Genomic DNA, 24,819 nt, shown 5'->3' with positions numbered 1-24,819 from the left:
TAGCCCGGGGCTTCCTTGGCCAAATCCCCTCTGGGCCAAGGCCCCGTCCTGGGTATAGCTAGTTGTTTTGCCCTGGATTTCCCCCCCCCCCCCCGAAAAGAGCCGATTATCTGTGCTTGGGGCCTTCCCCCTCCCTCTAAAACGAATACAAATCCTTTCCTGACTCCTCGTGATCTCTTCCAGCTTCTTACTCTTTGAGCCTATGGTTTTGGTCTTTGCATTACCAACACACACTGTCCCCTCTGCCTGTGTATGTGGAGTGGGCCCTAACCACCTGGATAGCCTATACCACATGTCATCAGCATTTGTGCTAGGAACAGGACGAACTCTTCCATGTTGTTCTACTCTATGGCCTGAAGCCACCTATTGAGACACCTGTATATCCTAGGGTACCGGATGCATTTCTTCATGCTCCAGCACTTATAGCTTTCCACAGTGGAGTGTGGGGCTACCTCACTCATTCCCCCTTTGGTCTTGTCCCCCGAGGTATCTGCAGATCCCTAGGGTTTAGTAGGCTTCCCCAGTGTTAGGAGAACATTCTGTGCATCAAAATCCCTTAGATTCCCTCTGGCTTTGTTGACACCGTTTACTCTCAGCTGACAGCTGCTGCTCTAGAGCCAGAATGCTAATGCCACTTCGTATTTATAAAGCGCTTTTCAGCCAGAAGAATCCCACAGTGATTTGCAGGCTGTATACATGTAAGATCATGGATCCGCTTCTCGGGTGCAATGTGATCGCTGTTCTCCATGTGCAGCAATGCGGTACAGCACTGGCAATGAAGCATCCCATGGGCACATGAAATTTCTAGGGAAATGTAGTAGACAGAATAAATTATCCACCACTGAAATTTGGCAATTCATACAGGTCAGCAGCCTCTTGCTAAAACTGCCACCGGCTATTTCATTTATCATTTTAAAGGGGGAATTAACAGAAAATTCCCCCTCTGTCCCCACCTGGTTAAACCATTCTTGCTGCTACCAGTGGCTAGGAAAATATGACATCATACAACTCAACAGAGCATATATTTTGCCCCTTCCATGCAAGGATCTCAAAGCCCATACATTGAATTCAGCCTCACAACTGCATTTTTATAGGTGCATACAAGGGAGGCAAAGTGACTTCTCTGAGGTTAACAACGAAGCTGTGTCAGAGACAAGAGTAGCGTTCTGATCTCCTGATTCTGTCCTGTGCATTCAATACAAGATGATGCCTCACCTGACCAAAACTGCCTCTACTTAATCTATTGTGTCGGCTGTCTGCCAATGAGTGATCTGAAACCCAATGTCTCTGTGCATCTGCAAATTAGGAGTTAGATCAGTAGGGGAATGGGTTTCTTTTTTGTGTTCCTAGATCGCCTTATAAAATTCATTCATGACTGGCCCCACCCATCACCCTATTCTTTCATTTGCCTGAGTGGTGCTAATTGATCAATTCAGCTGTTCCTTGTCTAACTGCAGTATTGTAAAAGGATTGCTCACATTAGGTCTGGCATGTTGATGAACTTTAAAACAATATGTTGTTGTTTTGTTATAAATACTGGCGTTACGTCAATAGATTCTTCCTCTTCCCTCATCACAAATATCACTGCTTGCCAAATGATTGCATATCCTTGTTCTGCTGCCGGTTACAAAACTCCTATAACTTCACCATAAGATGGTACAAACTACGTTTCCAGTCTAAATGGATGAAAGCACTAACTTAATAATACTTGGTAAGAAAATGAGGTTCTCCTGTCACTTCAGAAGTTTCATCTGCTTAGTCATACCGCTGAAACTTCAGCTCAGTTCAGTTTTCTTTACAAACAGGAAGGCTTTTTGAAAATCCTTTTGTGGCTGTGTGCAGCTCAGGTCAACACTGGGAGGAGCTCTTCCTCTGTTAGAGGTGGAGTGCCGCTGTGTGTCCCCAACTCGCAATGAGTCATATCTGATTCCATCTCTCTTTTGTTATATATTTTGAGAGTGTGTGCACTCCTTACCTCCTACAGCTCTTCTTCTGGATAAGCAGGAACAGCTTAGCCAGAAAACAATGAAGCAGCAACAAATTAAAAAAAAAAAATGCTTTCAAAGTAACAGGTTTACTTCTTAAAATACACCCCTTTGCACTGTGTGTGTCTGTCTCTGTCTCACTCTGTTCTGTTCCTTGGATTGGGCTGGACCCTGAGGGAGAAAATGGCTAATTCCTGTTTTCTTTGTGCAGGGATATCATGTCCATTTATAAGGAACCACCCCCTGGAATGTTTGTTGTGCCTGACCCCCATGATATGACTAAGGTAAGTGAATATCCAGAACTGATCCAACTCTCCCCTTCTGTGTATCTTGTTTTGCTGGCTACTTTAAGATTTAGTCCATATAAGGCTTGTCCATATCATCTTTGGGGGGGAAGAGTCTCATAGAGCATCCTCAAAAGGTTGTAAAAGAATAAAGTAGCTTAAATTTTCCTGGGGACAGTGGGAAGGGGCTGTGTTTAAAACTGGAAGAGGCTTTCAAGGAAGCTGGCTTTGTGAAGTGATAAGCTGTGGCTCTGCAGATAAATCCAGTAGAACCTCCATGGCCATGTGACTTGGTAAAGCACCAATCCTGCTGGTTTCGTGCTGCCAACGCTTGAAAACGATCAGTGGAAATGTTTGAGGAACAGCTGACTCCACTGTGAGCTATTGGATATGGGAAGCTGGGGATGGTAAATGTGGTAGTCAGGTGGCATCAGAAACTTCAGATGAGTGTCCCTATTGGCCATGATTCACACCCAAGCTGATGCAGAGAGATGTAACTTGCACTCCCTGTGCTAGCCTGCATAACTGTGCCCCAGTGGAGGTGTTTTGGGGAGAAGCCTGTCCATGTAGTTTGCAGTCAGGATACCCTAGTAAGCTTGCAGACAATGGCTGCTGACAGGATGCATTTGATGCAGTGCATCTCCCAGCCTCTGTGTGACATCCACTCTTTGGGCTGCACTGGTTTCCTGGGAGGCTCATAGTGGAGGAGAAGTTGCTGCCTGTTTTCCTGTTGGTGCAAGCTTTTCCCACCTCTCCAACAAAGTTTCCATTTCCAGGTTCCACCAGCACTAACCATTTGCTGAATTGAGGCCTTTGGGTTTTAAGATACTGCAAGGGAATATTTCTTTGGGAGAATTCCTATATACAAGAATACTCCATATTCTGAGTATATACTCAGTATTTTAATCATAACTTTGGCCCAACTTGATGCTGGAAGCTGAAAATACACACACGTTTTCCAACAATGCATTATATCATTGATCATGTCCTAAAGCGTCTTAGTATTGGCATCCTCTTGCAAATTATGAGGAGTTAAAAAGCATTTAAAATTGATCAAGTGATCACATTTGAAAAAGCACGGAAGGAAATAATCTTGCTCAACTAATAGCCTCGGGGGAGTAGTTTCTCCTGTATGCGATCAGGATTTTCAGAGGTAACTTTACGGTGAGGAGAGAATGTGCTCCTAACCATAGGTCCTGGCTGAGGAAAGTTAGCGATCCGTTTAAGTACAAATCAGTGCAGTATCTTCAAACCAAGCAAAATCCTCTTGCTGGCGGAAATTCAGAAGTTGGAAAATAAAGTGTTGGGGATGGAAATAGACGGTGAATGTTATTTTTTCTTGTTAATTGTTTTTTAAATCCTTTAACTTTTGAAAAGTCGAGCTCTTCCGATGAAGTACTGTTTATTCTGCGTTTGGCTGTGCAGACATGGAGTGGATGTATGTGCAAGTGTGCGAGGCGTGCGGCTCCCGCGGCCCCTTTGTGTGTGTGTTTAAAAAAAAAAAAAAAAAGGCTACGTAGGCACGCATCGCACACAGGTGTGGCAAAGAAATGTGCAGGAGTGGCTCAGGGTATGAGTGAGTCTGGCAGGGAGGGGAAAGAGTGGACCGTGTATGACGTGCTTGTGGGAGAAGCCTGTGCGTGAGCTCTGTGTCGGGATTTCTTGCACTTGTTCGGTTTTGTTGAGAATTTCACCGTGCTGCGCAATTTTGAAGTGGTGCGCAAGATGGGCTTTTGTTTTGCAGATTCATGCATTGATCACAGGCCCATTTGACACGCCTTATGAAGGGGGTTTCTTCTTGTTCCTGTTTCGCTGTCCTCCAGATTATCCCATCCACCCACCAAGGGTCAAACTGATGACAACAGGGAATAACACAGTGAGGTTTAACCCCAACTTCTACCGCAATGGGAAAGTCTGCCTGAGTATTCTAGGGTAAGAGGAGACTTCAGCTGTTTCAAGGGGAAGCCAGGAGTTTGCTGCAGGCAGATCTCTGCAGTGTGTCTCCTTCTTTGCATATTTAGGTCCCAATCCTGCAGTGACGTCTGCCTGCATAGATCCCGCATGAAGTCACTTGTACAATGGAGGCCTTAAAGCTGCCAAAACGTAGTAAAATACGACTCTGACTTTCTTTGAACCTACAAAAGCCAGGCCTGAAATTCTGTTCTCTCACGCCATTCTGCCTAAGTAGCACAGCACTCATCTCATCTCCCAGTCCCACCATTGAGTTTTGGCCTGAACTTTGCATTTCTTCTGCTTTTGCGGTTTGAAGGCCGACCCTTATCATTGTTTGAATGTAGATTTTTTTTTTTTTTTGTGGTTTTAATTTCCCGTGTGTGTGTGTGTGGTTTTTAAAAAGAAAATAGAAATTAAAAAAAAAAAAAGCCACTAAGAACTCCCTGGAAAGCTGTTTAACTGCTTCTCTGCTTCCGCCTGTTCTTGGCGCAAAACCATGAGTAGTATAATTATTTTAAGTCCCCACTAGAGCACTGCCTATTCAAACAGCGGTTTTACAAACTTAGGCTCCAATTCTGCAGCTGCTTAATTTTAAGCATGTGAACAGTCCCATTAGCTTCAATTGGACTACTGTGCTTAAAGAACATGTATTGATGGTCCCAATCCTGCAAACGCATCATCCCGTCCCGGACATGTTAACGATGTAAGGGCATGATCTTGAGCACAGCTCGGCGTGACACCAGTGCAAGCTGGAGATGCTCATTGTCTGTCAGGGTTGGGGTCTAAATTAGACCAAACACAGAACAACGGTTTAAGGAAGGAAGATGATTGATGTGAAGGGAGGGGATGGGTTTGAAGCGGGAGGCACTTGACCACCTCAAGCTCTTGGGACGTGCATCAAACTGAAAGGCAGGGGGAGGTGGAGGCAAAGGGAGCAGTAAAAATGAAAGGGTTTAGAAAGTATCTCATGTGCCAAGTGCATCCCTCTTTTGAAATGCTGCCATTCCAGTGGGGGGGAAGGATCTATAGCAAAAGGGTTAAGGGCGGCCAATGCAGATTTTTTTTTTTCTAGCAATGTCCCTCTGCATAAAGGGGTGTGCACCCCGCATGTGGAATAACACAGTGAGGTTTAACCCCAACTTCTACCGCAATGGGAAAGTCTGCCTGAGTATTCTAACACTAACTTCACCCATAAAAGCTTCTGAACACTGCAGATCATTGGGGGCTCTTTTGGGCTCCCTGTTTTTCTTGTCCACTTCCCCTTCTGGGTAGTCCCCGCTTAGCTTTTTCTGATTTCCTAAACTGGGATTTGTTGACTTGGAGAGTGGTAATGGTGAAAGGGGAGGTCACTCAGTCATATTGTAGGTCTTGGGTTTAAATACGTTCCTGTGTTTATGATGTTTCAGCACTTGGACTGGTCCTGCTTGGAGCCCAGCACAGAGTATCTCTTCAGTCCTCATCTCCATACAGTCTCTGATGACTGAGAACCCCTATCACAACGAACCTGGCTTTGAGCAGGTAATAGCTCTGATTCTGAGCACGGTTTACTCCAGTTCTGAAATGACTTGACTCCTGTGTTTTCTCCCCCCGCCCGCTCCCCCACTCCAACTGTGAATTCCCTTTTGCAGAGAGACAATTAGTCATCCGGAGGCTATGCAAGTCTTTGGTGTTAGATACCAACGATGATAGTTGAAGTGTATACTTCTGGGCAAAAGGGAGTGTTATCTAGTAGTTCGAGAATGGGGAGATTCCTACTTTCTGTTTCATTCTTTGCTGCTGAGTTGCTGTGACCTTGAGTAAATCCGTTAACTGCGCCAAGCCCCAATTTACCCCACATTAAAATGGATATGATACTACCTGACTTGCAGAAGAGCTCAAACGTTTGTAATTCCTTTTGAGATTTTTATGGTGGACTATCCTGTCAGTGCTAATGGTCACCTGGCTTAAATACACAGAGCATGGGTTAAAAAAGTGTTGGCACTCATGCCACGGATCCCATTTTAATTTACGTTATAAGTAAGGGAGTGGAATTAACTGGAAACGTACAGGAAACTGACTATATCTGCAGGGGCTTTTTCTAGTTCTGTCAATCTCTGCTGAAAGTAAATGGCTTCCCTGGGAGGTATTGTTATGTCATACGTGAACCAAACTGCTCAGGTTATCCTGGCCTTCAGTCCCGGAGAGAGACTGTTGTGCTGGCTTTAGCGGAGTTGATCCATCTCCTCAGCTACCCGAATCCTGTGGAATCTCTTACCAGCTTTTCAGCATAAACTAGATCACTGTACTTGGAGCAGGCAGATCTGAGGAGAGTTCGCTGGGGAGTGTGAAATCCTTCTGGCCCGAGGGGAAGGGATAATAGCCCTTCACACCACACTGGACTAAGTGGAGCAATTTACGTTTACAGGAGAGGCACCCTGGGGATAGTAAGAACTATAACGAGTGCATTCGGCATGAGACCATCCGAGTAGCTGTGTGCGACATGCTGGAAGGAAAGTGTCCCTGTCCTGAGCCTTTACGGTAGGTAATGGGGATAAGGAGTTGGCCCCACCTTGCTCTGAACAGTCAGGGTCCGCTTTAACTGGGCGCTTCTATATGCTTCGTGTTCACTTGCTGAGTCGCTGTTAGGGGCTGGATCTCTGTTGAAGGGGCAGTGTCATACGCTGGAACTCTTCTCTGGGTGTTTCTGAACTCCTGAGTTCCAGTCCTAGCTGAGTCACCGTGGGCACCACTAAACCCCCCTGTTCCCGTTCCCATATTGTGAAGGGGGATGATGTGTCCCTGTCTTGCACGGGTGGATGGCTAATTGTTCCTGATGTGTATCGAATATAATATTTATACAGCCCCTGTACTTGTTCCCGGCCCTGCTTTTGTCTCACTATACATCCAGTTGCTATGTGACCTCCTCTCCTGCACACTCTTGTTCCTGTATGGTGTGATTCAGTCAGGGTAGTGACACAAGTTAATGCAAACCCCATGTGGCTGAGGTTCCACTGAGCAATGGAATGGTTACCTCAGTTGCCAGGGCAGATTTTTTTTGAACGCTTGGATCATCTTCGTAAATGTTGAAGGCATTTTAAGGAGTGTTGTGGATTAGATGAATGACAGGTTTGCTTAACTGAATGGAGTCTCATGGGCCACGAGGTGATGAGTCCATTGCTTAAATGCTCGCTCATTCTGCATTGACCATGTGCTCTTTTGTGGCGTTCCAGGGGTGTTATGGAGAAGTCTTTCATGGAATACTTTGACTTCTACGAGGGTGCGTGCAAAGAGAGGCTTCACCTCCAAGGACAGACAATGCAGGTAAGCAGCTGGCAACCCTCCTTTCCATGCTACGACTTCATTAGAAGGGCACAGTTTAATGACCTGTTAGGTTGTAAGAAATGAAAGTGGTGATATGCCAACTTTGTGGTGTAAAGTGATATCTGCTTGCTGAGAATGGGGCCACAGCTCTTTTTTATCCTGGCAACCTTGGCTGAAGGAGGTAATCAGCTTGCCTCTAGACATGGCTAATTTAGGAGGGAGGAGAATGGGAGTTCGTTGAAGGGTAGAATTTCTTAAATTCTCTCCAGACATGTGCTTTGATTTCACATCTGCCGTGAAATAAGGCTATGAGAAATTCCTATTGTTGTTTGTGTGAGGGGGAAAAACAGTGTACTAAGGCCTGGTCCATACTAATCCCCCACTTCGAACTAAGGTACGCAAATTCAGCTACGTTAATAACGTAGCTGAATTCGAAGTACCTTAGTTTGAACTTACCGCGGGTCCAGATGCGGCAGGCAGGCTCCCCCGTCGATGCTGCGTACTCCTCTCGCCGAGCTGGAGTACCGGCATCGACGTCGAGCACTTCCGGGATCGATTTATCGCGTCTTGTCTAGACGCGATAAATCGATCCCAGAAGATCGACTGCTTACCTCCGGGTCTGGCGGTAAGTATAGACCTACCCTAAGTGTCTGCTTAATTCTCTCTCTGTTAGTGCCAATTGTACTTCATTTGAAAGTTTCCTCTGAAAGCCAGGAAGGGGGGGGGGGGGGGGGGGGCAGAATACACCAGCTTAAATGTGCTTGTATTTTCTCTTCATGTGGATCAGGGCCATACAGGTAGTATTGGATGCGGGCCACATATGTGGCCGACAATGATAAATAGGTTGAGAACCACTGGTCTAGCCTCTGACTCATGCTAAGAGAATAGGAAATTACCACCACCGCTTGGACAATGGTGTGATTCCAGTAGGGCAGTTCCTATGTCCCTACCAAAGGTTTAGCTAGCTGGTATTTTTTCTGCTGGTTCTGGCTATTTTGGGTGCTTTAGAGGAAATCCTAAAACTCCCGCGATGCTGCTAATCTCTTCTTAAGGGCCCCATCGCTATGTTACTTAGTAATTATGCAATACAATCCTGAGACGTGGGGGAGAGGTTTCTTCCCGCTCTCCAATCCTGAGAACCAGCTAGTAACTCTTGTAATTTTTATCTGCAGTAGCCTAAGTGAGGAATCAAAGGTGCTTTGCTGAGGCCCGGTCCCTTGAGGTGCCGAGTGCCTTCAATTTCCATTGATTTCGCTGACCCAGTACAAACCACTGAGCTTTTCCTAGCACTGCTCCTGAGCCGCTCATCAGAAAAAAACTCTGGGTTTTTTTTCCCCTTACTGCTGATTGCGAAGATATTTCGGTATGAATAGAACAGAAGAAGCTTCTAATATCATTAAAAGATATCACCATTGATGAAAGAGGTTGTAAAATGAACCACCTCCCTAACTTCTACCCATTCCCTTTATTGTCAACAAACAGCCCGTAATCCATAAAATTAGAGCACCCACAATGCTTGACAAAAGCAGACCGCTTGTGTTTGGACTGAACAGTGCCACCAGGCAACACTGTCTGACTCTCATCAGTTGGAATCTTTAGTACAGCGACTAGAGGCTGTCATGTAAAAACCACATGACTTGCGGGGTTATCCGGGAATGGCACCGATCACATTCTACGGTCATAACTGCTGCAGCTGCAAGGAGCAGAGGTTCAATTTATGACTGTAGCACCCAGGAACCCCATTGTGCTAGGCGCTGTACACACACAGTGCTGGTCTTACAGTGGTAGCGATTGCTGTGTTCCTGTCCCCAACCGTCATAAATTGTAGCATAGACACTTCATTGGATGAACCGTAGATAAAAGAATGAACGGTGTGAAAACAAAGCCATTCCAAAATGTTGGGGTCAGTGTCGTCGTCAGCTTCCCCACATGAGCATAATGTTTGGGAAAGAAGCTGGCTTTTCAGTTTTGGAGTCTAACGTCATCTTATTGATCCCAGAGCAGGTACAGCATGGGCAGTGCAAGCTTCCTCCCAATCGCTCTGCCAATGTGGTCCTGTCAGGGTGTGCGAGTAGGAGCTAAATCTCTCTTGCCTGTTTGCTGCTGTGAGTGACTGTAGGCAAGTCTGGTCACTTGTGTGCCTCAGTTACACCATCTGTAAAATGGGGATAATGATACTTGCCTTCCTTTAAAAAGCCTCTATGCGAGGTGTTAGTAACTAAGTCCGTAGTCTTTCCTACTGAGACTGTCACTCCCTCCTGCCTGAGACCAATTCATCAGTTCTTTGAAACTCTGGTTCAAATCCAACTAGTGTCCACTCAACCCTTCATCTGGCTGTGGAAGGTAAACTAAGTTCCCTCAAATTTATTTTGCCTGGGTTTTTCAGATGAGCGTTTAAAAGAGCCAAGGTCCCATATGCTCTGCATTGACACTGACAAGCCCCTAACACACTTGGCAAAGAGAGGTTTAACCAGTGTCTTTGGCCAAAATGTCTCTTCTTGCCATGCAGTTGTCTGCTCAGTTGCTGTTGCCTGCCCTCGCGGTGGGTGTATTTCATAGATGCTGCGTAGAGTGTGATGTACTTTGGCACCGTACAAGTGTCTCTCTAAATCTTGCATGTTTTCCCCCCAGGATCCTTTTGGTGAGAAACGAGGCCACTTTGACTATCAGTCCCTATTAATCCGTTTGCAAGGTATTCGGCTGAAGGTGCAAGAGAAACACCAGCAGGAGAATGTAGAAATAGACTCTGACAGCAGCTCCTCGGAGACAGAGACGGACACTCAAGGGAGCTCCAAGGCTTAGAGGTCTCTCGCTAAGTGAGAAACCCAATCCTGGGGATGGTTCTGTCTTCGAACTCTAGAATTACCCCTGACAGACTTGAGAACCAAGCCAATCCCAGAGTGGCTAGAGCTGGACGAGGTCTTCTGTCTCCTTTAATGCGCTGGTGGATACCAAACAAGAGGACTTCATGGTAGACAAAGCCAAGCTTGTGACAGGCTACTCTAAAAGGTACTTCCTATGCTAGAAAGCTGGAGCATGTGGCATCAGGTTATTTTGGAAACACCTACACTGGGTGGCTTTTTTTTTTCTTTATTGGATTAAAACAATGAGATGTAGAATGCAAGTCCGTTTTACAGCTTTTCTGTTCTTAAATAGCCAGTATGTGCCCTTCCCTCTGGCCACGCTGAATTCCCAAGGACCAGAGCTGTGGGAGCACTTGAGTGGAGCCCATAATACTAAGGGGCCCACTTGCTGCTTACCCAGGGTTAACTTCTGTCTGGGGAGAGGTGGAGCACAGGTGCTCTGCATATGCCCATCTACCCACTGATGTCTCTTCTAGACAGACCAAAGATAAACAGGGTGGAGTCTAGGCTTCTTTCTGAAAGCTTCATCCAGTCCCTGGGTGGCTTTTGCTGGCTGGACTTTAGGTGGAAGAGGGGGGAGAAATGGATGCAAGCCGTAAAAGCTTATAAATCAAGAGCAGATGCTTTTACCCTGGAAAGATTGGAGAGAAAATCACTCGTTCTTTTTAAACAACCCCCCCCCACACACACACCGAGGTTTGGTTTGGTTTTTTTTATGATCTTGATTGGAGTTGACATGTTCTACTTTGGCTCTTCTAAATGGAAGTGCTGTTTCCTTGACTGCTGTTTGCTTTCAGCCCCTGAAGTCAGTGTTTTGATTTTTCTTTTTCTGCTAATATTTCGATCCAGGACAAATTAAATGCTAGGATAAGGGACGTTTATAAGCAGGAAGCCATCTTCTGATGGAGTTCTACAGAGAAGGGGAGGAGTGAATGTCAATAACAGCAGAACATTCCCTTGCCAAACTTGGCCAGTGGTAAAACTAGTTCTTAAAGCTTTGATCGCTCTAACAGCAGAGTCTCACTTTGAGCAATTCATACCTCTTGGGCAGGTGTCGTCTGGCTACATGTGCCATTACATCAAGGATGTATTTAAAGTAAGGGGTGTGGAGATGAAACATACCCAGATCAAGCAGGCAGATAAATAGGCTTGATTGATTTTATTTTGTTACCACCAAACTGGATGGTAAAATGCTCCCCAGATGAAGGGCTTAATCTTGTTTTACAAGAGCATTGATTAAAAGTTGAGCACATACTATGGTGCATCAACCTTCCCCACACACCCCCAATAATTCCTTTGCAGTAATCCTTTCTCCGATTTAGTGTGGCATGGAAAGACACTCCAGGCCAGGTAACTTTGTTCTAAAAAAAATTGTCTTTTTGTAGATCGAATTGCAGTTGTTTTCAACGTCCCATGTGTTGGTGAATTATTTTCAATACAGATTGTTTATGTAGAATATCAACTATTATAAATTTTCAGAAGCCTGCCTCCTGCTGCTTAAGTAGCCTTGAGAAGTTGAAAGATGGAAACATTCCCAAATTCAAGGTGCCATTTAACAACTCAACTTTTTTTTTTTTCTCCCCCCTCAAACAAAATCTCACCTTGGGTCTGTCATTGGTATGGGTTAGAATAGAACCCTATCTTCTCTGAAGGGGAAACTCGCATAGGACACCCCAGATGGAAGTAAATACAGCAGTTTATTCCTTGATATAAGGGTTTCATGGAGGCATATCAGTATGAGAAGTCATGAGCTGTGTTACTGTGATGCCTGTTTAATCCCATTGTAAATTTCACGGTTTCCATAAATCAATAGTATCCCCACTTTAAAATGGGTTAGAGCTGGGCCTCTAATGCCTTCATAAGGCAGATCTGGTTCAGAAATATGTATGTGGTGCATGTGGCATTACCATCCACACACACACAATGCCTTACTGTGGACACCATTCACCTAAGCATGTGGCTGTAAACGTATTCGTTTTATAGCGCTGTTACCCGTCCTGCTGTTTCTGAATGTTTCCATTTCAAAGTGACAATCCTCAATGACTGCTCTAGGCAGACATGGTTTAGTGACAGAATTTTAGACCTAAGGATTTGAAAATATATGCACAAGAGTCACTATAAAACACCTTGTTTATATACAATTGTACATAAGTTTTTTTTTTGTGCAATAAAGTTTGTTTTGGCAGAATCTAGACTATTGTATTTTTCATGGGGAAGTGACTTGAGTTTACAGTAGCTTCCTAAAACACTTCAGCAGAGCAGGGATGCTGGTGGGGACAGTTTGTCTCCACAGCTGATAAAAGCTTCCAGTGGAATTTACCCTTTAAGGAGGTAGAATCACTCCAGTGCTCTAAGCAAGAGGGTCCTGTGGCACCTTTGAGACTAACAGAAATACTGGGAGCGTAAGCTTTTTGTGGGTAAGAACCTCACCTCTTGCACCCTCCCAGTACTTCTGTTAGTCTCAAAGGTGCCACAGGACCCTCTGTTGCTTTTTACAGATTCAGACTAACACGGCTACCCCTCTGATCTAGTTTAGCCCTTTAGATCACACTGATGGTAAAGGTTGCTGAAAATCTAATGTATAATTTTGACCAATTAAATGGATAAACCTAGGGACTTTTTTAAACAACTTTATTTAAAGTTAAATGTCCTACTTCAAGTAATACAACAGCAAAGGGAGAATATGTACAGGTGCACACAGCTCAGTGTTTTCCTCTTAACAGTCAGGGTATTGCCTCCTTTGCTTCCTCGGGAGTGATTTCCTGAGAGTAAAGTTCTGTAAAGAGAGCAGGCAGCCAGTATTGAGGTTCCCCTGGAGCTTGTGTGTCAAGCCAGGCCATGCCTTCCTTCAGCAGGTGTTCCTGTCAAAACAGACCAAGCTCTCAGAAGCTGAACGGAGAAAACAAGGATCTGCAAAAAAGGGCGCACGCAAGTGTGCAAGAACCTCTTCTAGAGGCAGGAGAAGGAAGAGTCCCGTGACTCAAGTTAGCACTAGACTGGGCTTCCTTTGCCCCACACAGTCTAGCTGCTTGTAGTTCAGACAACTGTGATATCACCACCTCCACGACTGGAAGTGTTCTCACCCGCTACAAACATTTAAAGGGCAAGTGGCCATCCTGACTGAAGAATCACTCCACTACAGCTATCTCCATTCTCCATCTGTCCCCACCCAATGCAGTAAGTGAGGATTTTATGTTCAATGTGTATTCTACAACCATGGAAGCAAAGCCAGAGCTGGTGAGTAAATTTTACAGAACTAAGGAAGATGCAGCCCAATCCCCCAGCAAGAAATGAGGGTGGCAGGAGTGAAGGGTGTACAGAGTTCACAGCAGCACCAATAAAAGGTATGGACCTGCCATTAAGAGGATTCTACCTCACATCCTGGCTACACTAAATCCAGCGTGAAAAACCCATTTACTTTCTCCCTGGTTCAGCCTTGCAGACTAGATGGGATTAAACTGTTTTTACTGTTTCCTACCATTATGGTGGCTCTGGTAGTGTAAATGTAACCGTAATCCTACTACAATGGCATTTAATCCAACCACACCAGGTCTACATACATACCAGCACGTGCTTGGCACGTTCCATCTCCCACTTTAAACTGGACTTGATCTCGCTGACAGTTACATACCCCTTTTTCTGAAATAAGGGAAGAAAAATGTGTTTTGCAGGACAATGATTTCAGGGCACAGTTAAAGCTCTTTACTAGCTGCTAATGAGCAGGACTTAATATCAGAGTTCATGTTTTGGAAAGTCTACTTGCCTACATGTTCATATCTTTACAAGCTGAGACCTTAGGTTCTTGCTCACATTCGAATTTACACTCTTCATACCATCTATTCCTTATCCACGGAGCCCGCCCTAGTGTCTCAAGGGTACCCTATGGCCCCTTACGGTAGCTTATACTAAAGAATCTCTTGCCACAATACCTCGGCCAGCTGCAAAACCACTGTGTGATCCATGTTCAGTTCAGCTGGTACAGACTGGATCAGATACGTCCCTCCGACAGGAATAATCCCAAAGCCACTGCCCAGAACTTTCAGCTTCTTGATAGCTCGGAGGAGATCGTCCCTGAAGAGGCGGTGGGAGTGAATATAAGACTTTAAAAGAAAAGCTTTTGCTCTTCCGTTGAACCGGACACTAAGTGATGTAGTAAATAAGGGACAACAGCTGTACAAGTGGCAAAGTTAAGGTCTGAAATGAAATGCAGAGGCCAACCCTGCACGTTAAGTGGCTACAGTAATTTCTTCTCATGCTAAGCATCTCCGAAAAGTCAGCTGTTTGTTTAATTTTTCATTCATACTTAGAGGCAGCAGCAACTGAAAAATGGAAGGAAGGCAAGCAATCTTAAGGTGTGCTCTGATTCCAACAGGATCGCGAGAGGGTCACTAAAATTGTTTGAGTGAACTCATTCCACAACTGTCTAGAACACTTAGAGTTTGAGTTCACAGGACTTGTATAAATTGCCAAAATAAAGATTCAAAAGACAACATCAGGCCCAAAATTCAGATCCTGTAAGACAACCTTTTGCAAACCCTATCAACAGAAAGGTCTCCAAGCAGAAATAATGGAAGTTCAGTAGAAACTAGGTTATTTGTTCAAGTAATACTCTCTAGCAGGTTGGGGACTGGTACACAGTAACACCTTGCTAATGCAGGAGAAGAAAGTGAAACTCAGTCTATTTTCACTGTTAAAGTGAAACTCAGTCTATTTTCACTGTTCAAGTGAATCTGTGGCAAAAGTATGAATCTAATTTTCATAAGAGGTGACACTTAACATACTAAATACAGGTTTCAGAGTAGCAGCTGTGTTAGTCTGTAAGCCCACAAAAGCTTATACTTATGCTTAAATAAATTTGTTAGTCTCTAAGGTGCCACAAGTACTCCTGTTCTTGATACTAAATACAGATTTCCCTATCTTAGCAGTCCTCTTAAGTAACTCAATGTACATGCAATGTAAAGTCAAAAATAAAAAAACCCAAACTTAAGTCTCAGTTCTCGATGCAAGTGCAGACGGTTTACATTGCAATACAGACTGAGCTAATGTTTCACTTGTAGGACTTCAGGGTAATTTGTCTTAATGTATGATTTGCAACTGTTATCCACAAATATGGATTCTTATTAACTGAGTATCTAAGCTATCCTAAGAATATTTTGTATAACGTAATCTTGAGAGGAGGGAAGGGGGCAGGAACTGTGCTGGGCTCCTCCAGCAGGCATATCAGTTATAATCGGGCATTGCTTGCAACCTTAATTATGGACTCACTACTGAAAGACTTATAATTATGGAGCTATCTGGGGTCCTATTAGCAGCAGCAGAACCTTCAGGTGCCTGCCTATATTAACTGTCACTTTTTATTCATGCTGTTTTCAGGCTCCCTTTGATTATAACACAGTTCAAGCAGATACTCACTGGCTGACATCCTGGGCAAACTTCCCTCTTCCCTTTAGCACTTGCTGATGAAGTTCCTCCAGGGTTATGAGACCTAGAGAGAACAAATGAGGGAGGAGATGTTAATACAGAGCAAAGGTTCCTCTGCTAGCATTAGAGATCACTTGAATTTCCTTTTCACATTCACCATTATCTTACATAAACAACAAAGAGTCTGGTGGCACCTTAAAGACTAACAGATTTATTTGGGCATAAGCTTTCGTGAGTAATCCGAATGCATCCGAAGAAGTGAGGTTTTTACTCACGAAAGCTTATGCCCAAATAAATCTGTTAGTCTTTAAGGTGCCACCAGACTCTTTGTTGTTTTTGTAGATACAGACTAACACGGCTACCCCCTGATAATTATCTTACATGTTCCTTTCATTGCCGTAGTCATTTTAATCTGTTTTTCACTGTATTCGATTTCACAACTTTAGGTAGGATATTAAATGTCTAAACATTTCTATTCCCAGATTGAGAGTACGGCGGAGTTAGTTGCTGTTTTCTCCCATTAATTGATCAGGCACATCTAATTCATTAAAAAATGGACTGTTAGCTCCTTGGGGGCAAGGACTGTCTTTTTGTTCTGTATTTGTCCAGCACCTACCACCATAGAGTTCTGGTCCAAAACTGGAGCTGCTAGCCGCTATTGCAGTACAAACTAACAGCAGATGCCATACACATGATGTTACCTTACAATAAATGCTTGCATAGTAAGTTGCTTACTCTAGCTGTCAAAAGTATTTCTAAATCAGGCCCTTATTTATTACTTTTACTTCACAGGATATCAGGTCAGTTCTTTAAAATAAGAGTTGTGTCAAATTATTTAGCAATAGTGGGCTAGAAATTCATTTCCCCCCTTCTCCCCCCATGTGTGTCTATGTATAGTTTAAAAAAAATAAAAATCAATTACTAATCCTCCAATCCTTGCTATGAACTTGAGGTACTGCTACAGGGTCACCTAACATTTTATGGCATTAAGTGGTGTCTTTGCTGCTAAAAAAAGGTGTGGGAAGTTTACATTGTAATAATGAACACACATTCGCTATTTCACTATAAAATCCTATCTGTGACTGCATGGAGGAAGCTTTTACTGCACTGTAGCTAGGCAACATCAACACTATCCCCTCCCACCCACAATTCAGCTCACCGAGCAAAAAGCTACAGAGCCTTGCCTCCAACCAGGGTGGATTTGATTTAAATCACGGTTTTCTACATAAAAGTGCATTCTTGTTGGTTATTACCTTAATACATATTCATCACAACTCAGAGATAGACGTAGGTTTCATTTTTAGAAAGTATACACTATACATTTTTAAACAGTGATTTATTTTGAAAGCTTTCAGATTAGTTTTACAGCTATATCAGAGAATGAACGATTGTTTGGTTATTTGCTTCAATTACCTTTGGTAAATGAAGCAGATAGTTCACCTCCCAATGACTTCATAAATATCTCCAATTCAACAAGTTAATCATTAATATTTGGAGGATTTTCTTGCCATGCTGTATTAGGAGGAGAACATCACCAGACAGATGTTTAAATTGTTTTAACTAAAACAACAGTAAGTATTCTGGATTTTTTTCTTCAACAGCAAACATAATATTTTAACAAAAAAGCATATGTCCCTCGCATCTCACATTTATCTCCAGATTTCTTCTCCTTATCCAGATCTATTCCATCCCCAACAATCTTCTATTCATTGAACTTTTTGAAACTTTGCACTTGTAGAGAAAGGTAAGGGATTGACTCGGTGTACACAAATTTGCAGAGGGACAATAGAGTTGAGGTCTGTTATTTCTCACCTCTATTTATTTAAAAACACTTTTGCTGTTAACAAACAAGTTATCTCTGGAGCCACAAATCCACAGTTTGAGAACTGCAAAACTAAGCATCTCTGATATCATCTTCTAGACTGAGCACTGAGTCCTAGTGGGTAGATAGAAAGATTAACCTAAATAATCAATACAGAAGCCCCTGGAACCCCATAACATTGGGTCCCTAATCCATGAACTATTGGAACTCATTTACAAAACTTTTCTTAAACATGACATGAATATATTGTCTCATACTACAGAATTAGAATTTATAATCCCTATTCCATGATGAGATATCTTTGAGCTATAATGTATCTTAATTAAACCTACCTTTAGATTGTTTTTTTTCCTCAAAAAGCATTTTATTTAAAAAAAAAATTTCCCCCCCCAATCACTGATTTTTATCCACCCTGCCTCCAACGGGTTTTTTTTAAGAAAAAAACAAAAGCTGTGTGTGTGTTAGCTACCTTGCTGTAAAAACCAAACCACCCTTTTCTATTGGAGTGGAGACAAAGCCAAAACCATTTTCTCAGCACTTCTGAAACCCGAGAAAGTACGCCACACACTGATCATCTTACCAAGCGTGGCTCGGTTTCCAGAAGCACCCTGTAACATACAACTGGCGGAAGCCAGTATTTGCTCCTGTGCTCAAGAGGCAAAGATGTAGAGTCCTTACCTCCATTTCTGTGCTTCAGAGCTAGACAAACTTCAATAATCTGAACACCCAGCTCATAGTAGAAGTCTCCAACTCCCAGCATTTCTGACCAGAATCCTTTACCAGCTGCAAAGGAAGTGGGGGGGGGAGGGAGAATCAGATTAAGCTTTAACACTATTCTTCATTAACCGCCTAATCCTGCAAGCACTTTGGCCAAGATCCTCCAAGGCATTTAGGCTCCTAAATACCTTGGAGGATCTGAGCCTTACTGATGGCGGTAGGGTTACTCTCAGTCACAAGCACTGTACTCTGTAGGGTTTGCAGGATTGGGCCTTGCGATAAGGTGATGCAGCAGCCCAGAAGGAGTTAAGGAAGCTCTTATCACAGGGTAGGCAAGATATATAAGGATGTGTCCTCTTAGGCTCCAGGCTGTCAGCCAGAGGAAGTCACATTTGTCAGCTGAGTTGCTTTGTTTTGGGTTGTTCGTGTCTTTTTTGTTCAAATAAAACATGTCCTAAAGGAAAGGCCTTAAAAGGACTTAGGCCTGGTGCTTGCGTCCCTTCCCAGGCTGGCAAAACAGCCCATCAGTTTACAGGCCCAAAGTACCAAATCCCACCATCTTTACTCAGCATCGCTCCTATCAACTTCAATGAGAGATTTTCCCCAGCAAAGAAAATACAATTGGTCTCCAAATTCAATCACGACATTCAGCATTAAACCTCTCCAGCATATATTCCTTACATGCCAATGGATCCACTCCGATGGTTGCACACATGTCCTGGAACTGGACCCGAAACTGGGGATTTTTACGAATCTCTTGCTTGTGTTTGCTGGCAAACTCTTCTAAGTTGGTCTTAAACATGTCCAGTTGCTTAGACATCTGTAAGTGACGAGTGAAGAGGGGAAGCATCTATGACTGAACACTTGCTTTATAACATTATATAAAACAGTACGGCTTTCGAGAAGCACAGCATGGCACTGGTACGAAGCATGACAAGGTCCCTGTCTAACCTACACAGACACAAGAACAGCCATACTGGGTGAGATCAATGGTCCATCTAGCCCAGTCGCCTGTCTTCCAACAAAGGCCAGTGCAAGAAGTTTCAGAGGGAGTGACAGAACGGGAATAATCAGGTGACCCATCTCCTGTCATCCACTCTCAGCTTCTGACAGTCAGAGGTTTAGGAACACCCACAGCATGGAGTCTTAATTCTTTTTTGAATCCAGTTTATATTTTTGACCTTCACAGTATCCTCCAGCAATGAGTTCCACAGGCTGACGGTGCATTGTGTGAAGTGCTTCCTTGTGTTTATTTTAAACCTGCTGCCTATTAATTTCATTGGGAGACTCCTGGTTCTTGTGTTATGTGAAGGGATAAATAACACTTCCCTCTTCACTTTCTACAGCCCATTCATGATTTTATAGACCTCTATCGCAGGGGTTCTCAAACTGGGAGTTGGGACCTCTCAGGGGGTCATGAGGTTATTACATGGGGGGGTCGCAAGCTGTCAGCCTCCACCCCAAACCCAGCTTTGCCTCCAGCATTTATAATGGTGTTAAATATATTAAAAAGTGTTTTTCATTTATATGGGGGGGGTCACACTCAGAGGCTTGGTATGTGAAAGGGGCCACCAATACAAAAGTCTGAGAACCACTGCTCTATTGTATTCCTCCTTAATCATCTCTTTTCTAAGATGAACAGTCCCAATGTTTTTAATGTCTCCTCATATGGAAGCTGTTCCATACCCCATATCATTTCTGTTGCCTCTCTCTATACTTTTTCCAATTCTAATATATCTTTTTTGCGATGGGATAACCAGAACAGCATGCTGTTTTCAAGGTGTGGGCATACCATGCATTTATGTAGTGGCATTTGATATTTTCTGCCTTATCTGTCCCTTTCCTAGCACTTAACTTTTTTGGACTGTAACTGCACATTTGAGCAAATATCTTCAGAGAACTATCCACAATGACTCCAAGATCTCTTTCTTGAGTGATAACAGCTAATTTAGACCCCAACACTTTGTATGTCTAGTTGGGATTATGTTTTCCAAGGTGCATTACTTTGCATTTATCCACATTGAATTTCACCTGTCATTTTCTTGCCCAGTCGGACAGTTTTGTGAGATCCCTTTGTAACTCTTTGCAGTCAGCTTTGGATAGAACTATCTGAGTAATTTTGTACTGTCTGCAAATTTTGCTACCTCATTGTTTACCCCTTTTTCCAGATCACTTATGAATATGTTGAACAGCCTTGGTCCAAGTACAGATCCTGAGGGGACTCCCGCTATTTACTGCTCCACTGTGAAAACTGACCATTTATTCCTACCCTTTGTTTCCTATATTTTACCCAGTTACTGATCCTTGAGAGCACCTTCCCTCTTATCCCAGGACTCCTTACTTTGCTTAAGAGCCTTTGGTGAGAGACTTCAAAGGCTTTCTAGAAGTCCAAGTACACTGTATCCACTGGAATATCTTTGTTCACAGGGTTGACGACACCCTCAAAGAATTCTAATAGATTGGCGAGGCATGATTGCCAAAGCCACATTGATTCTTCTCTAACATACTGTGTTCATCTATGTGTCTGATAATTCTGTTCTTTACTACAGTTTCAACCAGTTTTCCTGGTATTAAAGTTAGGTTTACCGGGCTGTAATTTCCAGGATTGCCTCTGGAGCCGTTTAAAAAATAAGAAGACAATTACCATAGGGATCTTAGATGGAGGATATGACAAGAGAAGACTGCTCACAGGAGAAACATAATGAGAAGTCAGAATCCTTTGTTTGTTTAAATATATATTTAAATAATGGAGTAGTCCACAATAGAGCAGGGATGGCGTAGCATTTACCAGGGACAGTTTTCACCACGTAAAATCATATTTTTTTTTACTGTCCCCGAAAAAAACTAATTAGGCCCAATTTAAGGCATTTTCTATTTTAGAAACTGTTTCATTAACGCACACCATATTATACTTAGTTTTCATTACATATTCAAATTGTGGTTACATAAGACAGTCGATGCAGAGATTAATTTAAGGTCGTACAAATAAGAAGTAAAACTGCCACGGGTGCAATAATAAATAGAGGTAATTGAAATACCGAACAACAGAATGTCTGTACATTTTGGTTCAGTATTTTCCTCAAGGACGCTATATATGTAATGACTCATTTCAGTATTACAAACAAAAGTCAAAGACACTGGATTATATGAAGACGCCAATAATGCAGAGTTGTAGGCTTAAGGCATTAAGCAAGCAGAAGCATGCAGATTTGCAGCCTACTAGTTCAGGTCCATTTGGTCATGCAGTGTTCTGTAATGGACCAACTCTGATGTAGTGGATCGACAGAGCTTTTGAATGGATGTATCCAAAGTTTGAAAAGGTTCGTTCTGGGCTTGCTGGACACTGGAGCAATTATTTTTCCCCACTTCCCAGTTTAAACTGGGATTAAGCTGCCCTAAACTAGTTTTTCCCAGGAAAATACCAACCTTGCACAGGAGGCAAGATAAGGGGTGGAAAGCCAACTGAAAAGACTGTTGAGGTTGTTTTGGGGGTGGGGGCGGAGATCTGGAAAGCCTACCTGGTGCACACTGAAGAAGAAGTTCTAAGCATAGTTCTTGTTGTGAAGAAGGGCCCTAAAACGTAAGTGGGAAGAGGATTCACAGTCACCCATGACTTCCAGATTTCCAGCCTAAAATCAGGTAAAACTAACAGGTGCAGTACTCTTGTTTTTCCACCAACATCACCGCATCAAGCCACAATAATAAATAGGTGGACAGCTCCAGTTTCAGAGCATGCTGCAAAAACCTCACATCCCTCCAACTTTCAAGTCCACCGCATACCAGCAATAGTCCTTACACACTCAACCTGGAGCCAGTGTCTCACCTGAGCCAGTTGGTCTTCAGCCAGAACCGTCCCTCGCTCCTTGTATTTGGCCTAGGAGATTTTAAAAAAAATCCCCTAATCATTTTATTTAAGTTTTTCAGAGGTCCCACATGGGCTGAGACCACTTCTCCTCTGCAGGGTCCCCCACCAATGCCACCACCATTTCTGAAGTACATCTGCATTTTAAACTAGAAAACCCATCCCCGACTTGCCCCCCACCCCCCAACCCTTTATCTTCAAGAGAGAAGATACTCCTGGTGACAGGGGTGTCCTACAGCCAGTGGCTTTGGAGAAAAGAACCAGTAGTTTCAAAGTTGCTGGGGGAGGAGGGAGGATGACACCAGCAGGGTTTAAGTTGTCAAAAGGGGTACTCAGACCCAGCTGAATTTAGGGCAGGGGGTACAGACTCTCAACTCCCCAAGGGTCTGGAGAATTCAGACCCCCTTTGCTTGAGGGGAAAAAGGGCTCAGCCTCTCCAGGATGGAGTGGGAGGAATGGAACTCAGCACCCCCGTTAACTAGGGCAGGGGGGCCGGGGCGCCCCTGGGTCCGGGGCGACCCCCGGTGAAGGTGGGGGGGTCTCAGCCCCTGCCGAGGATGTGGGGGCGGGGGGGTGTCTCGGCCCCCCCGGATCTGGGGTGGGGCTGAAGGGGGGGGGCGCGGCCCCGGCTCTCACCTCCGCCAGCTTCCTCTTGGCGATGGCGCCCGCGCCCACCCCCCGCCGGTGCATCCCGGCGGCGGGGAACCGCCCGGCTCCCGGGACACGCTCTGGGGGCTCCCGAACCGGAAATGCCTCGGGGTCACGTCATCTCTCTGCGACCGGAAGTGGCTTCTTCCTTCCCGCTCCCCCATTCTAAAGGGGTGGGGCCAACTCCCCCCCAGCCAATGCGCCTGCGCCTTCTCGCAGGAGGGGGTTCATTCCCCTCCCCCCCCCGCGAGATTCTAGGGGTGGGGCTAATCCCTCTGCTACCAAAAATCCTGGGGGGGCTAATACCCCCTTGTACCCCCAAATCCTGGGGGAGGGGCTCATACCACCCCAAATCCTGGGGGAGGGGCTCATACCAATTTGTACCCCCCCCAAATGTTGGGGATCAACTTCCTACCAAAATCTTGGGTGTTGGAGTCTAATCTCCCCTCCTACCAAACTCCTGAGCGTGGGGGGGGGGGGATAATCCTGCTACCATCCCCTCCAAAATCTGGGGGCTGACGCCCCCGATTCCTGAGACACCAATTCCACTGGCACCCTCAAAATGATCAGCAGAGGAGGTTCAGTCCCACTTGCCCCCTGCAGTTCTCTGATTCCTTCCTTCCTTCCCCTGACCTCAGCCCTGACGGGTTCACTGTACCCCCTGCCTTCCCTCAAACTCTATGGGTCTGTCTACTCGGCAATGTACCCTGAGGGCATTCTGCACCAAAATATTAAAAATGCTGCACACAATATTTTAAAATTCTGCAAGTTTTATGTGTCAATAAATAAATGCAGTGGCTCCAGCATGGCAGTGGGGAAGCACAGGCCACAGGCTGTATGAAGGTGGGAGGTCATCCTGTAGCCCCCCGCCCCGCCCCTCCCGGGACACAGACTCAGCGGTGAGGCTGCACCCGACCTTGACACAGTACAAGGCCTGGGCCTGCCCCAGAAACACCCTGGGGCCCTGCCCCTCTGTGCCAAGCACACCAGGTGTGGGGCAGGCGGGCTCAACCAGGCAAGATCCAAGTGTGGAGGGGATCAGAGTGGGGGGATCCAGGAGTAGGATGAGAGGATTCTGTGTGGGACAATCTGGGTGCAGGCAGCTCAGTGGGGAGTCTAGGTGTGGGGGGATCTGGATGCACAGAGGCTTGTGGGGGGCGGGTTCCAGGTGCAGGGGCAATGGGACTCAGCAGGGGCTTCCAGGTGAAGGTAGTTGGGGCTCAGTGGAGGGGTCTGGGTCTGGGGGTCTCAGCAGGGGGTCTGAGTGCTGGGGGAGTGGGGATTGGTGGCATGGGGTCTGGATGTGGGGACTCAGGGTGGGGCATCAGGGTGGGGGTTTGACTGCAGGGAGCTCAGTGGGGGTGCAGGGATGGGGATCCGGAGGCAGGGGGTCTGGGTGAAGGGCAGCTCCAGATGCAGGGATTGAGGTTCAGTGGGGTGGGGTTCGAGTCTGAAGGGCTAGGGGGGGTTCTGGATGTACTGCATGAGGCTTGGTAGGTGTGTCTGGATATGGGAGGTCAGGGATGCACTGGGGTTGAGTGGATGGGGGAGCAGTTCCCTGTACAGTGACCCCTCCCCCCACACCTGTGGCGCAATGGGGGCGGGAAGCAGGGGAGAATGCTAAGCTTCCTGCAGCTGGGGGAGGTTTTTTTTGGGGGGGGGGGGGGTTCTGACACAGCCACAGCCATTCCTTGCAGGGGAAGAGGAAGTCCCATCCTCTCCTGCCTCCAGCCCAGCCGGGACTAGCAGCTGATCCCGACTCAGGGTAGGAGCCACTGGCTGGGGTGTCCCCAGCCCCTCAGTGACTTACCTCTCTGCCAGCTGCCCCAGATGCCTGAAACGATGTACCTGCACTGCTAGGGAGTAGTGCCTGACTGTTCTTTGCTTCCCTGTCAGAGAGTCATTTTCCTGTGGGGAAGCAAAGAAATGTGCAGGGGACATGAATTCTGCTCGTGTGCAGTGG

The 24,819-nt window shown here is 45.1% G+C and overlaps 2 protein-coding genes across 4 annotated transcripts; one reads left to right on the top strand and one right to left on the bottom strand.

Annotated features, from left to right (window-relative positions):
• Window positions 1-2,061: 2,061 nt before the first annotated feature.
• On the top strand, window positions 2,062-12,574 carry UBE2Z (ubiquitin conjugating enzyme E2 Z). Of its 2 annotated transcripts, XM_034755970.1 has the most exons (6): window positions 2,062-2,269; window positions 4,014-4,201; window positions 5,629-5,740; window positions 6,627-6,739; window positions 7,432-7,522; window positions 10,154-12,574. In XM_034755970.1, the coding sequence occupies exons 1-6, from the start codon at window positions 2,204-2,206 to the stop codon at window positions 10,322-10,324; spliced, it is 741 nt and encodes a 246-aa protein (XP_034611861.1). In that variant the 5' UTR covers window positions 2,062-2,203; the 3' UTR covers window positions 10,325-12,574. The 2 variants fall into 2 exon arrangements, with proteins under 2 accessions (XP_034611861.1, XP_034611860.1); XM_034755969.1 differs by lacking the exon at window positions 2,062-2,269 and having other exon boundaries at window positions 3,791-4,201.
• Window positions 12,575-13,000: 426 nt separating this feature from the next.
• Window positions 13,001-22,984, bottom strand: SNF8 (SNF8 subunit of ESCRT-II). Of its 2 annotated transcripts, XM_034756163.1 has the most exons (9): window positions 22,845-22,929; window positions 22,170-22,220; window positions 21,865-21,919; window positions 19,028-19,166; window positions 18,308-18,412; window positions 15,799-15,871; window positions 14,316-14,457; window positions 13,951-14,025; window positions 13,001-13,247 (listed from the first exon to the last, which is right to left on the bottom strand). In XM_034756163.1, the coding sequence occupies exons 4-9, from the start codon at window positions 19,164-19,166 to the stop codon at window positions 13,110-13,112; spliced, it is 672 nt and encodes a 223-aa protein (XP_034612054.1). In that variant the 5' UTR covers window positions 21,865-21,919; window positions 22,170-22,220; window positions 22,845-22,929; the 3' UTR covers window positions 13,001-13,109. The 2 variants fall into 2 exon arrangements, with proteins under 2 accessions (XP_034612054.1, XP_034612053.1); XM_034756162.1 differs by lacking the exon at window positions 21,865-21,919 and having other exon boundaries at window positions 22,845-22,984.
• Window positions 22,985-24,819: the final 1,835 nt, after the last annotated feature.

The sequence above is a fragment of the Trachemys scripta genome, chromosome 23, assembly GCF_013100865.1.
Source record: "Trachemys scripta elegans isolate TJP31775 chromosome 23, CAS_Tse_1.0, whole genome shotgun sequence".
Lineage (NCBI taxonomy): Eukaryota > Metazoa > Chordata > Testudines > Emydidae > Trachemys > Trachemys scripta.
The sequence above is the reverse complement of the archived record's forward strand: the minus strand, read 5'-3'. Positions and strand labels throughout refer to the sequence as shown.

Excerpts from the sequence above, each read along its gene's own strand:
- UBE2Z (XM_034755969.1), top strand. The coding sequence starts at position 3,882 with ATGACGTGCTTGTGGGAGAAGCCTGTGCGTGAGCTCTGTGTCGGGATT. Across the intron at positions 4,202-5,628 it reads GTCTGCCTGAGTATTCTAGG|CACTTGGACTGGTCCTGCTT; the intron begins GTAAGAGGAGAC and ends ATGATGTTTCAG. Across the intron at positions 5,741-6,626 it reads ACGAACCTGGCTTTGAGCAG|GAGAGGCACCCTGGGGATAG; the intron begins GTAATAGCTCTG and ends TTACGTTTACAG.
- SNF8 (XM_034756162.1), bottom strand. The coding sequence starts at position 22,898 with ATGCACCGGCGGGGGGTGGGCGCGGGCGCCATCGCCAAGAGGAAGCTG. Across the intron at positions 19,167-22,169 it reads CTGAAGACCAACTGGCTCAG|ATGTCTAAGCAACTGGACAT; the intron begins GTGAGACACTGG and ends CGTCACTTACAG. Across the intron at positions 14,026-14,315 it reads TGGTTTTGCAGCTGGCCGAG|AAAAAGGGGTATGTAACTGT; the intron begins GTATTGTGGCAA and ends CCCTTATTTCAG.